Raw genomic sequence first — 13,057 nt, 5'->3', positions numbered from 1 at the left:
AGTGCCACTTCTAGACCACAGCTCACTCAGCCCAAATGATCAAACTGCTCTCGTGAACCAGACATTTAAATCCCTGTTTGCCCTCCCCAAGCACAGCAAGGCTGCAGACACCCACCTCAGACAGGGACATGTGTGTTACAGGTATTTACAATCAGGTGAAAGGAAACATAATCCTCACCCAATCTGGGTGTTAGTACAAGCAGTGCTGCCTTTTTAAAATATGTACATGCAGGAGATGAGGTAACTTTTAAAGGCTAAATTATTAATAAAGGAGACACTAGGAAGACAAATTCTAGAATTAAAACAGAGATGAGATGCTGAAGCTTTAAAAGGTCAGCTAAAAATTAAATTACATTGTAGGCCAGCAGCATTATTTCTGGCAACAATGACAGCTAGGCAGCTTATGTGCTAGGGCAACTTCAGCTCCAGCATCTCACCCTGGTTCCCCTTCCTCGTGGCTCTAACTGTGGTCTCTTGCCTTACAGCAGACTATAAACTGTCCAGGACAGGGACTGTCCTACCCTTCTCTTTCTATACCACCTAACTGAAAGAGCCTTGTCACCTTTGCAAAGTTGTGACAAGGGTGCAAACAGTGCAGATGAAAAAACCCACCAAAGGATAACCCTGTATGGGTGGCAGTGGTATCATTAGGATGTGTCTCCTGGAATTGCCCCATTGCCCATCCTCGTTATCCACTGACTAATGGGTCTCAGGGCACTGACACTGAGATTAGAAGCCACTGGCAACTTCTCTCTCAGCATAATAATCATGGGAATACACATACAGATACATGGCCTTCCTTATGTTGAAGTAAGCAAACCCCAATATAAAAAAGATTTGATAAACCAGGCAGAACAGGACACCAATACACTTTCAGGAAGAAATAAGTTTTTTCCCTTAGGAAATAAGTGTCAGCCTTGGGCAGTTAATATCTGGAGTCTCTTTTCAAGTTCAGACAGATTGCAAATATCAGCACAAACCTTGTTATGACAGTATTCTGCTCAATCCTGGCTCTGAGTTCTTCATTCTGCTGTTGCAGCATGGTGATTCTTTCTTCCAGTTTTAGATTCTTTTCAGCCTGCAACGAAAGGAGGCTTGTTCAGTCTGCAGAAAGCCCAACACCTGATCTGAGAGAATCTGTTACTTATTGTTATTTGTCCCTAAAGCAAACTCTAGAATTTGAGAATAGATGGATGCGGTCATCTTAACTGCAGCTGAGGCTTACAGGTCTGACTCACACCGCGTCATACTGGGTGAAGTAAGTGGGATCATCAGCAGAGCATTGAGCAGGGACAGAACTGAACTAGCTCTTACTGCTGAGGAAGAGAAAAGTCTTAGTCTTGTCCAGCACAAATAAAACATCTTCCTCAGCGGTTCCCCCACAACTTTTATCCCTTGGGAGCCAGCACTACCAGCTGTTGTTCTTAGGGAGCTGGTGGCACTTGGGGATCCATCTGGGGATGCCCAGATCAGGAGCGGCACCGTGGTGCAAGTGGTCATCTAGTGATGAAGGAGTACACAGTGGTATGATGTGCATCATCCAGCTCAAATAACCTCACCAGACATAAATGTCTGGCATCCAACTTCTAGGATTATGATTCCCTACTTCTGGGGAGGAAAGAGTTACCTACCAGTGCAGCTTATGCCCAGCCTTAGACTACTGCTGCACTCACATGAGGTGGGCTGCCCTTTGGAGACACTTCTCTCCACTGCTGACAGTGTCGACTTTAATGACAGGCTTAAACTAGACATTTAACTTTAAGCTACTATTAAGTGAAATGTATCCTATCCCAAGTGTAGGCAGCTTTTACTCAGGACATTTCAAGGACAGAGTTTGAGGATGTCAATAGCAGTGTATTAAGACGTCAGTAAGATGTTTATAGGCAGGTACCACAGCCTCAGATGCCCTGTTTTCCCAAAGTTTTGAATTTGACATACTTTATCACCTTAATTCTTCATTTTCCAGCAGTTTCAAATTTGCTGAATTCAACATTTTTGGAAGAAAACAAGATAGCACAGGATAGCCTTATCTCTGTGTGAGCTCGGTTGTTGAATTTCATAACCTTTTATAAAGAACCAAAATATTGTGCACTGGAGTTAGCAATAACTCACACTTTATGTCAGAGGCATCGGTTTTATGCAGTGGTTTCCTGCCTATGCAGGTAACCATAAAGGATACTCCTGACTCTCAGATATTCTGGCCTATCCCAATATATTTTGTTAGAGCACAGCAAATATTCTGGCCACATTTTGTAATGCTCTGAGAGCTCTTTTTGATCCCTCAATACTTTTAAAAAGTAGTAGCTATGCCAGCATGAAGCATGGGAGAAGACACGTTCATCTCCTTCCCTCTCCATTGCAACCCTCCCCCTATGCCATGCTTCTCCTGCCACCTTCATTTCCAGCCTCCACTTCTGCAGACAAGGAAACAAGCCTGACCTGGTGTTTGAAATGCCCTCCTGCTCCCTCACAAGGCACCCCATCTTTCACAGCATCTGGAGATGCCCTAGATGTTTTGGCACTTATAAAGGTAGATCTCATAGCAGCCTCGTAGACCTCATAGCAGCCTCCCAGTATCTGAAGGGGGCCTACAAGGATGCTGGAGAGGGACTCTTCATTAGGGACTCTAGTGGTAGGACAAGGGGTAATGGGTTTAAACTTAAACAGGGGAAGTTCAGGTTGGATATAAGGAAGCAGTTCTTTACTGTGGGGGTGGTGAGGCACTGGAATGGGTTGCCTGAAGAAGTGGCCAATGATCTGCCCCTGACAGTGTTCAAGGTCAGGCTGAACAGGGCCTTGGGTGACATGGTCTAGTGTGAGGTGTCCCTGCCCATGGCAGGGGGGTTGGAACTATGAATCTATGAATCTATGAATCTTAAGGTCCTTTCCAACCCAAACCAGTCTGTGATTCTATCTTCAAGCAGAAAGCCTTTGTGCAACAGTAGCCTCAGTGTTATAAAGGGCAGGAGCAGGACTGTGTCTTGTATGTGGTTAATTAGCAAAAGCAGCTAAATGACCAGGAATTATGTAGGCTATTGTTTAGTTTGTATTTTTTTCAGTAGAACACTACAGAGCATGTTTTCAGATGCTGGCTTGGCTCAGGGGGCAGCGCTTTGGAAGGAGCACAGTTAACAAGCCCCAGTTGTAAAGACACATTTTTCTCTACATCCACTTACTCAAGCATTTGTTCAGCAAAATAACCATCAGAGTTCTCAAGTTTCCCTGCAAATGGAAACAAACCTTGCTGAATGCTGTGCTGAACCAGCTGCCCCAGCGAGGGCATCACCTCATCCTTCCACCACACTGTATGCTTACTGTCACTGCAGGTGTTGCCTTACAAAATGAATCTGCTCTCGAACAAAAATTGTAATTGATGGTGACCTGGGGAGTCCTTCATTAGGGACCGCCACAAGCAACGGATGAGAAAACAGTGCAGACTGCAGAAAGCATTACTTTAGGGTTGGAGAGACCTTTCCGAGCATAAGCCTTGCTAGGGACTACTTGCTGAACATTGCTAATTCATACTTGTGGCTGGGAGCTCCCAAAATACCTGCACAAGCAGCAGCAAGATGCACATGGCTCAGCATTCCTCCACTTGCCCTCTCCCTAAATGGTTACCCGGCTCCTGTGCTGCAGGCTGGTGTACAAAATGAAGCCCTGGACTACCATAAAGCTCCACTTCCTGCATTCTTCCTACACCACTAATATAACAGGCTGAGCAGTTACTGCATGAAAAAGCAATACAGATAATGGATGTGTGGGAGAAATCAAGGGTGTCATGGGTGGGGGAAGGAGTGGGAAAAGGTCTCCATTTTCGTGTGAAAACCTGAGACATGGTATAGCTATGTATGTTGACAGTGGAACCACACAATACATAGCTATTTATGAACCCCTTTGACCGTGTCTTGCCCCAACCTCATGTATTTCCTCACCTTTTTTAAGTTCATCTGCTGTAAACAAACTTTTACTGTATTATCTCTGTGATGTCTCCTCCAGAGGAAAAATGACAACTCACCTGTTTTTCTAGGTCCATAATCATCTTCTCCTGTTGGTGAATCTGATGGTTCTTCATTTCCAGAACATGCTTTAAGCTCTTCAGATCTTTCTCTAAATGCAGATACGGAGTTCTTACAATCTAGGAAATATACCAGACATTTGGATATCTGTCAGCCATAAACACATCTTTGGCCATAAGACAAAGTTTCCTCAATGTACCCAGTGGTTTAGGAGTCCCAGTGATTTGAAAACCACCTAGACCTGGGCCTCTGCAGCCCATCTGGACCCTGATATTCTCTCCTAGACCACCCCTTTGGTTGGATAACCAATGGTACCTTTCTTCTGACCACCCTCATGGCTAGAAGGATGGGATGCCAGGTTGTTCAGAAACCTCATTCTTATTCATAGCTTGGGAACATAGCGGGTATTGACAATTGGGTGAGGTGTTCTATGCTTGTGCAGGGATTTTGGCTTGGGAAAAGTACAAACATGAAACTGAGGAAACTAGACAAGGGGACTGGAAGTGAAAACTCCACTGTTCTGCCTTGCCTGCTTCAGTGCACCACAGTGCCTGTTAACAAAGATCAGACCTGTGGGGAAAAGTTCCTCCTCTGCTCAAGAACTTCACATGTAGAGGTTACTAGGGTTAAACCCATGGGAAAAAGATGTACTTGGAATTATATTGATGAAATATTGTCGCTGACTTAAACTGCTCTGGATTTTCCCCAGTGTAACTCACTCCAGTGAGCTGCTCGGTGGTGCTTGGCACTAACATCACTGTGACACAGCAGAATTTGTCTTTTCATGTAAATGAAACACTGCAGTGGAGATAGAAAGGGATGGATGCTACCTGTTTCCCATGGCCAAGCCTGTTACAGACATTTGTGCTCCTTTCCTAAGGAGTTACCGAGCTGCTTGCTCACTCAACTACTCTCATTCTCTCACTTCTGTTATCTTGATACATCTGCCCATGGGGTTGTGCTGTGAACACACTGAAATGCCCCAAGTTAAAACTCTTTTTTGGAGGGTTATTTCAGGGTTATTTAATTTCAGATTAATTGCAGCATGTGTTTACTTGCACACTGTAAATAAACAGCATTGCCCCAGTACACAGCAATCGAATAAATAATTCATATGGCAGGACTGTCTCTTGCAAATCCAGAAAAAAAAGAAGAAGAGGGAATACAGAGGATATCAAAGAAGATGTTTCAGAAGGCACAAAAAAAACCCCAAACCAAAACCAAAAAAACCAAAAACCTAAATATGCAAGGACATAAAAGTAAAGAGGAAGAGAGGAAGAAAGGAGAGAAGATAGACAGCAGTAAGGGTATATTAGATGGAGTTAATGAAATGTTTTGGAAACAGAGCTGAAAATGCTGGGTGAGAGAATAAAGAAAAAGAAGTAAACTCAGAAAACTGTGTACCTAGACTAAGGTTTCTCCTTCTCAGAGCTCAGGATTTGGGGTCTTGTCTGGGACCTGCTCCCCCAGTGCTTGGGATAAGGATCCCATTGCTATCCACAGAATTTCATGATGCGAGTCATGCTTAGAAATACTTAACTTGATGACTGTATAGCTATAATTGCCATCTACCTTCAGTTGTTCCTCAGTGTTTTTCTTCAGAGCCTCTTCAAATCGGTCTGCTTTGGCCTTAAGAGATTGGTTCTGGAAGGTGAGGGTGTCTATCTGGTCCTGGAGGGGAGACACACCAATGAACACACCAACTGTGTTACCAACTGTGTTACGTTCATACAAGTCAATCTGCTCTGTGAAACCACCAGGGCAGCTGGACAAGGCTTAGAAAGCCCTGTAAGGCAGAATTTTTTACGTAAGGCCACTTGAACATACAGCCCTTTACATACAGGGCCTCAGGGAATCCTGAAATCCCTGCAATGCCTGAGGCTGGCTGACGCTGCCTGGCACTAGTTCTTGAAATGTCTTTGATGCTAAATCACCCCATTGCTTTGGGCTGAAAGAGAACGAGCATGTCCTTCCTTATGAAAGCTGGCATTTTTATCACAGACATTAAGAAATGAAGTGGTAGACACCTCCTCCCTGCTTCTTTTATCTTTCTAGCCTTAAAACACGGTAACAAACAACGAGTTAGTGGTGTGGGCTTTAAATGACTGTCGTTTCATCTCAGAGACTATAAATAGGAACATGTTATTTTAAGCAATCTCATTTCTGTTATCCTGCTTCCTCTCTATATAAAACACCTGTAAAAGCCACTACTGATGTGAAACTGGTATTCTTATCTTTCATACATGTAATTTCTTGGCTGTAACATTACATCAGTGCTTATTGCAAAACTGCTGACATGCCTCAAACTGTCAGAGCAGATGAGGAAGGCAGTGACATTTGCTATGTGAAACAGCATGTGCTAGTCAGGGGTTTTAAAAGCTGTAATTCATCTCTGCCTACAAAATCAACCAGAGCTTGCATTATTTGCTGTGGCATCTTTACTTGTTCAGACAAGATTTCTGAACTTAGTATGAATCACAGGGGTACACTTCTGCACTCCACTCCTTGGGATTTCTTCATCTAGGGGGTAAGAACAGCATGGAGATACTAGAATTGAAAAAGACCATCCGGAGTGTGGTGTTGAACAGTGGGATGTGGGAGTTGTGATGAGCGGGACTGACGCCAGCTGGCCTGGGGTACAGCGGGGCCAGCCCTGGGACATCCCTCATCAGGAACCGCATTGCCCTCCAGTGGGAATGGAGATGTGTCTACACCATGGGACCAGCTTCCCCACATTTAGTCAGTGGGAAGAGTTTAAAGCACAGGCACAGGGCCAGGCAGGGAGAGGTCAGTGTTTCTGAGCCTGCCAGTGGGCACTATATAGACCAGGTGATGCTCACAGCCACTGCAGGTGCTGAAGCCCTCCCCACCACGCAGGGAAGCATTCAACTTTACAACTTGTGCCAGGCCAACAGGGTCAAAAGGACATTGCTTTGCTTTATCCAGCTGACTTATTGTCCCTTCAGGTTTGCCCTCTCTTCTCTTTCACATAGTATTGTGCTGAACCAGCCAAGGGGGAGGAGAAAACCTGAAGGGGCACATTTGTTGCAAGATCCCAATTTGGACAGGGAGAGGACAAGAGAAACTATAGCTGGGAAGAACCGACAGCCCAGTGTGCTGGCAGCTGGGAACGGGGCTGGGGCTGCCCCGTCGGCTGCTCCACAACATCATTGCAGGGATGGGAATAACAAAATGGCTAACCTGGAGTGAGAGCCGCAGTTTTTCAAAGTTCTCCTCCAATTGTGCCTTTTCCAGTTTGTGAGCTATACTGAGTTCTGGGGAAGAAATACAGACATGACATTGCTCAGCAAAGTCCGGCAAGCCAGGCCTGAGAGCACAGACATCATGAGCCAAGTGCAATTCAGGATGCAGTTTTAGGGCATGGATGTTGAGCAGGAAACTGGTAGTAAAATACTCTGAAACCTTAGGTAAAGTGTTTTCGGATCAGAATTTCCTGATCCTTCACTGGACCCTCTATTTCTACATGACCAGATTCTGATTTTTCAGAACTGCTCAGAATTCCAGCTCCCAGGGCTTTGATCTGAAAAGGATCAGTCTGACAGTGGGTCATTTACCAGTTCAGAGTGAATATCCTCAAATCAAAACTTTTTAAATTAGATATATTTAAAAGATGGGGTTGCAATTTATTTGGGAATATAGAGAGAGGGGTCAGAAACTCAGATGCAAAAGTGCGAACGACTGTGCTTCTCCAGGAGCTGTGGCAGATGACCTGAGAGGTTTATTCCAATAGTGAAACTGACAGAGCCCAAAGACAAAAAAGTCCTCTATTTATATTACATGGTTAAAAGTTTCACTACTAGAACAAATCACCCTGGACTTAATAATAACCAAACATTTAATAACCAAAGTAGAATGAAATTTAATGTCTATATAATGGCCTGAAACTGTCATTCAGTACAGTTCTTCCTTTTTAAACCTACCTTTTTAGTATACAGACACTGGTTTGTTGTGTCTTTACCTTCAACCCCATGAGGTTCTCCCATCTAACCTTTGCCACAGTAACAGCATTAATAATACTGGTGCTCTGGTGCCCTGTACAGTGCAGGACCGCGGCTGCTGCAATGCCTTTTCCACGCACAGGAGGGCATTTCATACCTGCACCAGGAGTAGGGAGCACAAACAACCCCAGCCAAGTTTTATCAGAAAATACTGACAAAAATGGACAGATAAGAATATCCTTAAGGAAAGAATAGCTTTCATTTTATTTATTTGTTTTCAAAATTGTGTATGTTAATTTAAAAATAGTATGCTAGACACCATCTCTGCCTCAAGGAGAGGACAACGGACTGTTCTCAGCTCACATTATGCTCTGGACTGTGTCTCTAATTGACACAGTGCAGAGCTAAGCAATATGACTCGGTCTGGGGAAAGTCGTGGGAAAACCGACTTAGAGCTATTTAAAAATTAGACTCTCATGCTTATATGTAAAAAGATTTTAAAAAAAAAAGGAAAAAAAGGATTGTACAGGTACTGTTAAATGTCATCTAAGGCATGTGCAAAGACATATATTTAGACACTGAACTGGTAGAGAGGACACAGCTCTGCCTGCAGCATCAAATCTCATGGAAAAACCCATAACACAAAATTCTTTATAACAGTTGTGAGGTGCAGATTTGCACCAGAGTGTGACTTTGATCTGCTCAGCACGGCCAGGTCTTTTGCTACTGAAAATTGTTAGCATTGTCTTTAGAAGTAGTGTAGGCATTTAAGCACCTAAATTCAGAGATGTTCAGTGAGCTCCAGCCTCCTGAGCACTCGAAGATTAGGCTCTTGAGAGAAGCCTTTGTGTGAAGTGAGGTGGGATTTGGTCTCCATGTTCAATGACCCATGGAGAAAGCCTTATCTTTGGCTCAAAGACCCCTCAGATAGTCTAAGGTCCAAGTCAGATGCAGTACACACTGCACACAGCTCTCCCTAACCCCTAGCACAAACCTGGTGGTCTGCCCCACGTGATAGCACTAGACCAACACAAATTTTCTGTATCACCTGTTAAGGAGGAAGAAAATCCAGGCTTACATGATCCCACTACAGTGCTAGCTCCTGCTTTGGAATAGCTCTGTAGCCATTGGGTTGCCTTTGGCTTACCTTGAATCTTGCAGTCATTCTCATCCTGCAGCACTGTGATGGCAACTATGTGGTTATTTTCCAGCTGTAACATTGCAGCTTCATGTACAGCTGTGATATCTTCCACCTGCTCCAATGACAATGAATGGGGACATAAAGGCATGGTTAGACATGCTGTGGCCTTCCGATAAGCCACTGCTGGAGAGTTCCAGTGAGCTGGAAACAGTAAAGGCATCTACTGAGAGTGACATTTCCAGCACCTGAGACAGTTTTATTCGTTATGAAATGGCATATTGATGCCTTGAGTAGTCGTGCGTAGTCAATGCTGGTAGTGCTTTTGTTCTTTCAACGTAATGGTGATAATAGAGATAGGTAAGAAAGAAAAGGCAAAAAAGCCCTTAAGTGAAGAAGCCGTTTATGGAATGTTCAGAAATATCATAACATTCCATTAGTTTAAATTAATGGCCTGGCTCCCTCTGATGGACAGATAAATATGCACAGTATTGAGCTGTCCTGGTTTTTGTCTTCACGGCACTTTGCTGCAACGATTTTTATTGTAAGGTCTTGAATTAACTTCCCTGGAAAGTGCCTATGAATTATTCACAGTTGTGAAATATTTATTTCTAGAGAAACACTGAAATTATTATCAGTGGGTGTGAAAAAGGAATTGCAATCTGTCACACTTCTTAAAAAAGAGTATCCCACAAAGTCATCAATACCCAAATTCCTATTTCCTTGAGTCACGTATTTTCAGTCCATGTCCAATAAACTGACGAAATATATGACAGCACCTTTTTCAGTGCAGACACATGAGTTTTCAGGTCAGTGCGGACAACAGTGAAGCCACAAAACTTTTTCCCCAATCTCATACTGAGGCCAGAAAGAGGCCCTGCTGCTGCAAGCTGCCCAACACACCGCACCACACGCGACACTGCACAGAGCCATCCCGGGAGTGGGGATGCAGCTAGAACATGGCTGGGGGCTGTGGGTCGGGACTCCTTCAGTACATTGTCACTAGACTCGGCTAAAGGCAAAGTGAGTTCCCTAATGACGGTGTTTTGATATGCATCATTGAAGAGAATACAGGGAGAGGTGGTGATTGAGGTTCTGTCAGTGGTCCAGGGCAGTTTTGAATGCAATATATCAATTTGCTCTTCTGGGTTTTGTAATCACAGGGATCTTATTCCCTACATTTAATACATTATCTGTGATAACTAGCAATGCAGAGGATCAAACTAATTTACTTTTACAATGAAACAGCTGTTCATTGCAAAGTAACTTGACTTTAAACAGCTTTTTTGCTCATTGTCATGTTAAATAATGGCAGAAAGTTACTGCAGCTGAGCATGTGTTGACTGGAATAAATATTATTTCACTGCACTTAACTGTCAAACACATGTGTTAGATTACCCAACAGAAGCAAAACTTCCTCCCATATTGCAGAAAGCATGCTCTTAGAATGAAAGATAGGCCTTTAATATGGAATTTAAAATTACTCAAACTAATTTCATAATAATGTGGGAGACAGTGGTGAAGAACTGTTTGCAAAACAATGAGGACTCAGCCTGTTGATAACATTGCACAAAAGAGCAGGGAAAGCGGGGCTAGATGACTCAGTGGGCTACTAATGGGATAGGGACTATCACTTGACTTTTCCCAGAGCACAATGTCCTTGTGCATGATATCTGTGTGCTGAAACCTCATGAGCATTGCCATATTCTTTACTTCACCCTTGCTTAAGTCTTTATTCATACTCTAATTGCTTCTCAGTTGAACATCACCCCATAGGAATTATTATGCTCAACTTCAGCATCTCCAGAAGGTGAAGGATTCTCCTTTCACTGCCACAATCCTTGACAAGTTATTTATCTAGAAAAACAATTAAATGGGTTCCAGATGGTCTACAGGGATTTTTCTGTCTTCTGTGTGTTTCATATCCACATCCCAAGTGAGTCTGTTAAGCTTGCAGTGTAACCTCCTGTCTGCAATTTTTCACAGCAGATAGTCTACTGGGAAGCAGTCTCTCGGATGCTAATTTCAGCTTTGCCACTAACTTCCTCTATAGGCTCGATTAACTCACTTAACCCATGTCATGGTTATTTCTGGCTATAAAAAGAAGCTCATGAGTTAAGTGCCTCTGCTGTAATGCTGGCTGGGACCAGTGCCAGCTCAGCAGTGTCAGAGCTGAACGACTCTGGTCCCTCAAGCAGGCTTGCTCATTTTGGCGTGCTCTGAGCTGGGTGCTTCTCTTCCTCTGAGCAGGGGAAGGAAGAGCCAGTCATCAGTTCAGTACCTGTGTCTTCATGTTGGAGTGTTCAATATTTCATTACCTGAATTCAGTACTGGCATAGTCTACTCTTCAAAGGGAACAGGCAGGGACTGACCTGATCCTGATGCTGCAATTTGACTTGCTCCAGCTGCAGCCTGTGCTGCTCCTGCAGGCTCTCTTTCTTGGTGTTGTACTCCTCCTGCAGCCGTTGCTCCAGCACCTGCAGCTCCTCCTGCTGCTGCCTGTGAAGCTGCTTCACATCCTCCTCAAAGCGCCTCTCCAGCTCCTCCTTCTTGCTCTGTAGTTTCTTCCATCTTGCCGTGTTGAGGGCTGTGGAGACAAGACCATGCAGTCAGGCTCTGAAGTCCTTGGGAGTAAACAGTGGCATCAGATCTATTTGTACAGCACTGAGCACAGTGACTCCGAGGCTCCCACGAATGTCAGACACCAATAAGCTCTGGCTGTTGCTTCTTTTTTTGTCCCTTTCCCTCACACACACACAAACACATGTTTGTTTGATTGCAAAACTGGGATCAGATGAAGCATAATAATAATAAGAAGCAGGGAACTCCATGGACCTGCAGGACAACTGGACGTCCCCTCCTGGACAGCACAGTCTTGCAGGCACAAATTGAGGCTTTGGGGCTTTACTTTGCCTTGGATATAAGAAACAGCATGTAAGACAATCACTTGACAAAAAGCCTTTCAACTGGGATACAAGATTTTTCTCTCAAGCTACAGTTGTGACTAAGTCCCCACTTCCAGTTATATGTCAGGAAGGCAGAAGCTGCCTGGGCTCTCTAGGGACACCCTGTGCACATGTTATGCAGGGGGTGTGATTGACCACTCGTCCAGGAGAAGTAGATGCAACTCATCTGTCCCATTTTCCAGCTGTTAGAAGCTGCTCACCCCATAAACCTCTCTTTCATACCAGCTCCATCTCTTGAATCCATTAATGCATGCTTGCTTAACATTTTTGTTACGTTCAAACCACTACCTTGTATGCTTTGTGGAACCACAGAGTGCAAGCGAAAGGCTGGTACTGAAGGCAGTCAGAAAACGTGGAATTTTTCCTCTTGTGAACTAACTCGGTAACCATGTCTCTGAATTCACAACCATTTCCTCAGCTAGTTAGAGGAAGTGCAACTCCAACACTTCCATCAAGTTGACGATATTCAGTCTATTTCCCGTTTGGTTCCCCAGCAGTATTGTTCCCCAGATCCCAGGACAGCAGTGTCATGAACACTGTGTTCTCAGCCTTTTGCTTTGCTGAAGAATGGTTGCAATCAAGGCAGATATTGAAGACCTGAGGCAAGCTGGATGAGGTCAGCCAGACTACATTTGGAGAGCAAGTTTGCTTACTTGCAAAGATCTAAAAGGTAAGAAGTGATTAAAATCATCATGACCATACCATTAAGAACAACACTGTTTTCTAAGAGATGTGTTTTTACACTGCTAGACCTTTTTCCTGATTTAGACCCAGAGCTGGTTTAGAAAAATGATCACCTTTTGAATCTATTCTCCGAATCAGCCACTCATCTTCCCTTTGGCATGCACGGACCTGTCTGGCATTGTACATCAGTGAATTGGAAGCAGCTGGCTGCCTGAGTATACAAATTTTGAATGTTTCAAAAACATATTTATCCTATGACTATATATTTTCTCAGTATGTAGCAACCCCCTCCCT

The 13,057-nt window shown here is 43.9% G+C and overlaps 1 protein-coding gene across 1 annotated transcript; it reads right to left on the bottom strand.

Annotated features, from left to right (window-relative positions):
* Positions 1-980: 980 nt before the first annotated feature.
* On the bottom strand, positions 981-12,742 carry LOC104407426 (microtubule-associated tumor suppressor candidate 2-like; the record flags this gene model as incomplete). The annotated part of the gene is made up of 7 exons (XM_010016706.1): positions 981-1,078; positions 4,016-4,135; positions 5,589-5,687; positions 7,218-7,291; positions 9,123-9,228; positions 11,486-11,700; positions 12,733-12,742. Coding segments are annotated over 7 exons (722 nt in total), but the record flags the coding sequence as incomplete, so codon positions are not given.
* Between the last annotated feature and the right edge of the window lie 315 nt (positions 12,743-13,057).

The sequence above is a fragment of the Nestor notabilis genome, unplaced genomic scaffold (genome assembly GCF_000696875.1).
Source record: "Nestor notabilis isolate BGI_N333 unplaced genomic scaffold, ASM69687v1 scaffold3826, whole genome shotgun sequence".
NCBI lineage: Eukaryota > Metazoa > Chordata > Aves > Psittaciformes > Psittacidae > Nestor > Nestor notabilis.
Note: the sequence above shows the minus strand (reverse complement) of the source record. Positions and strands in the feature narration are given on the sequence as shown.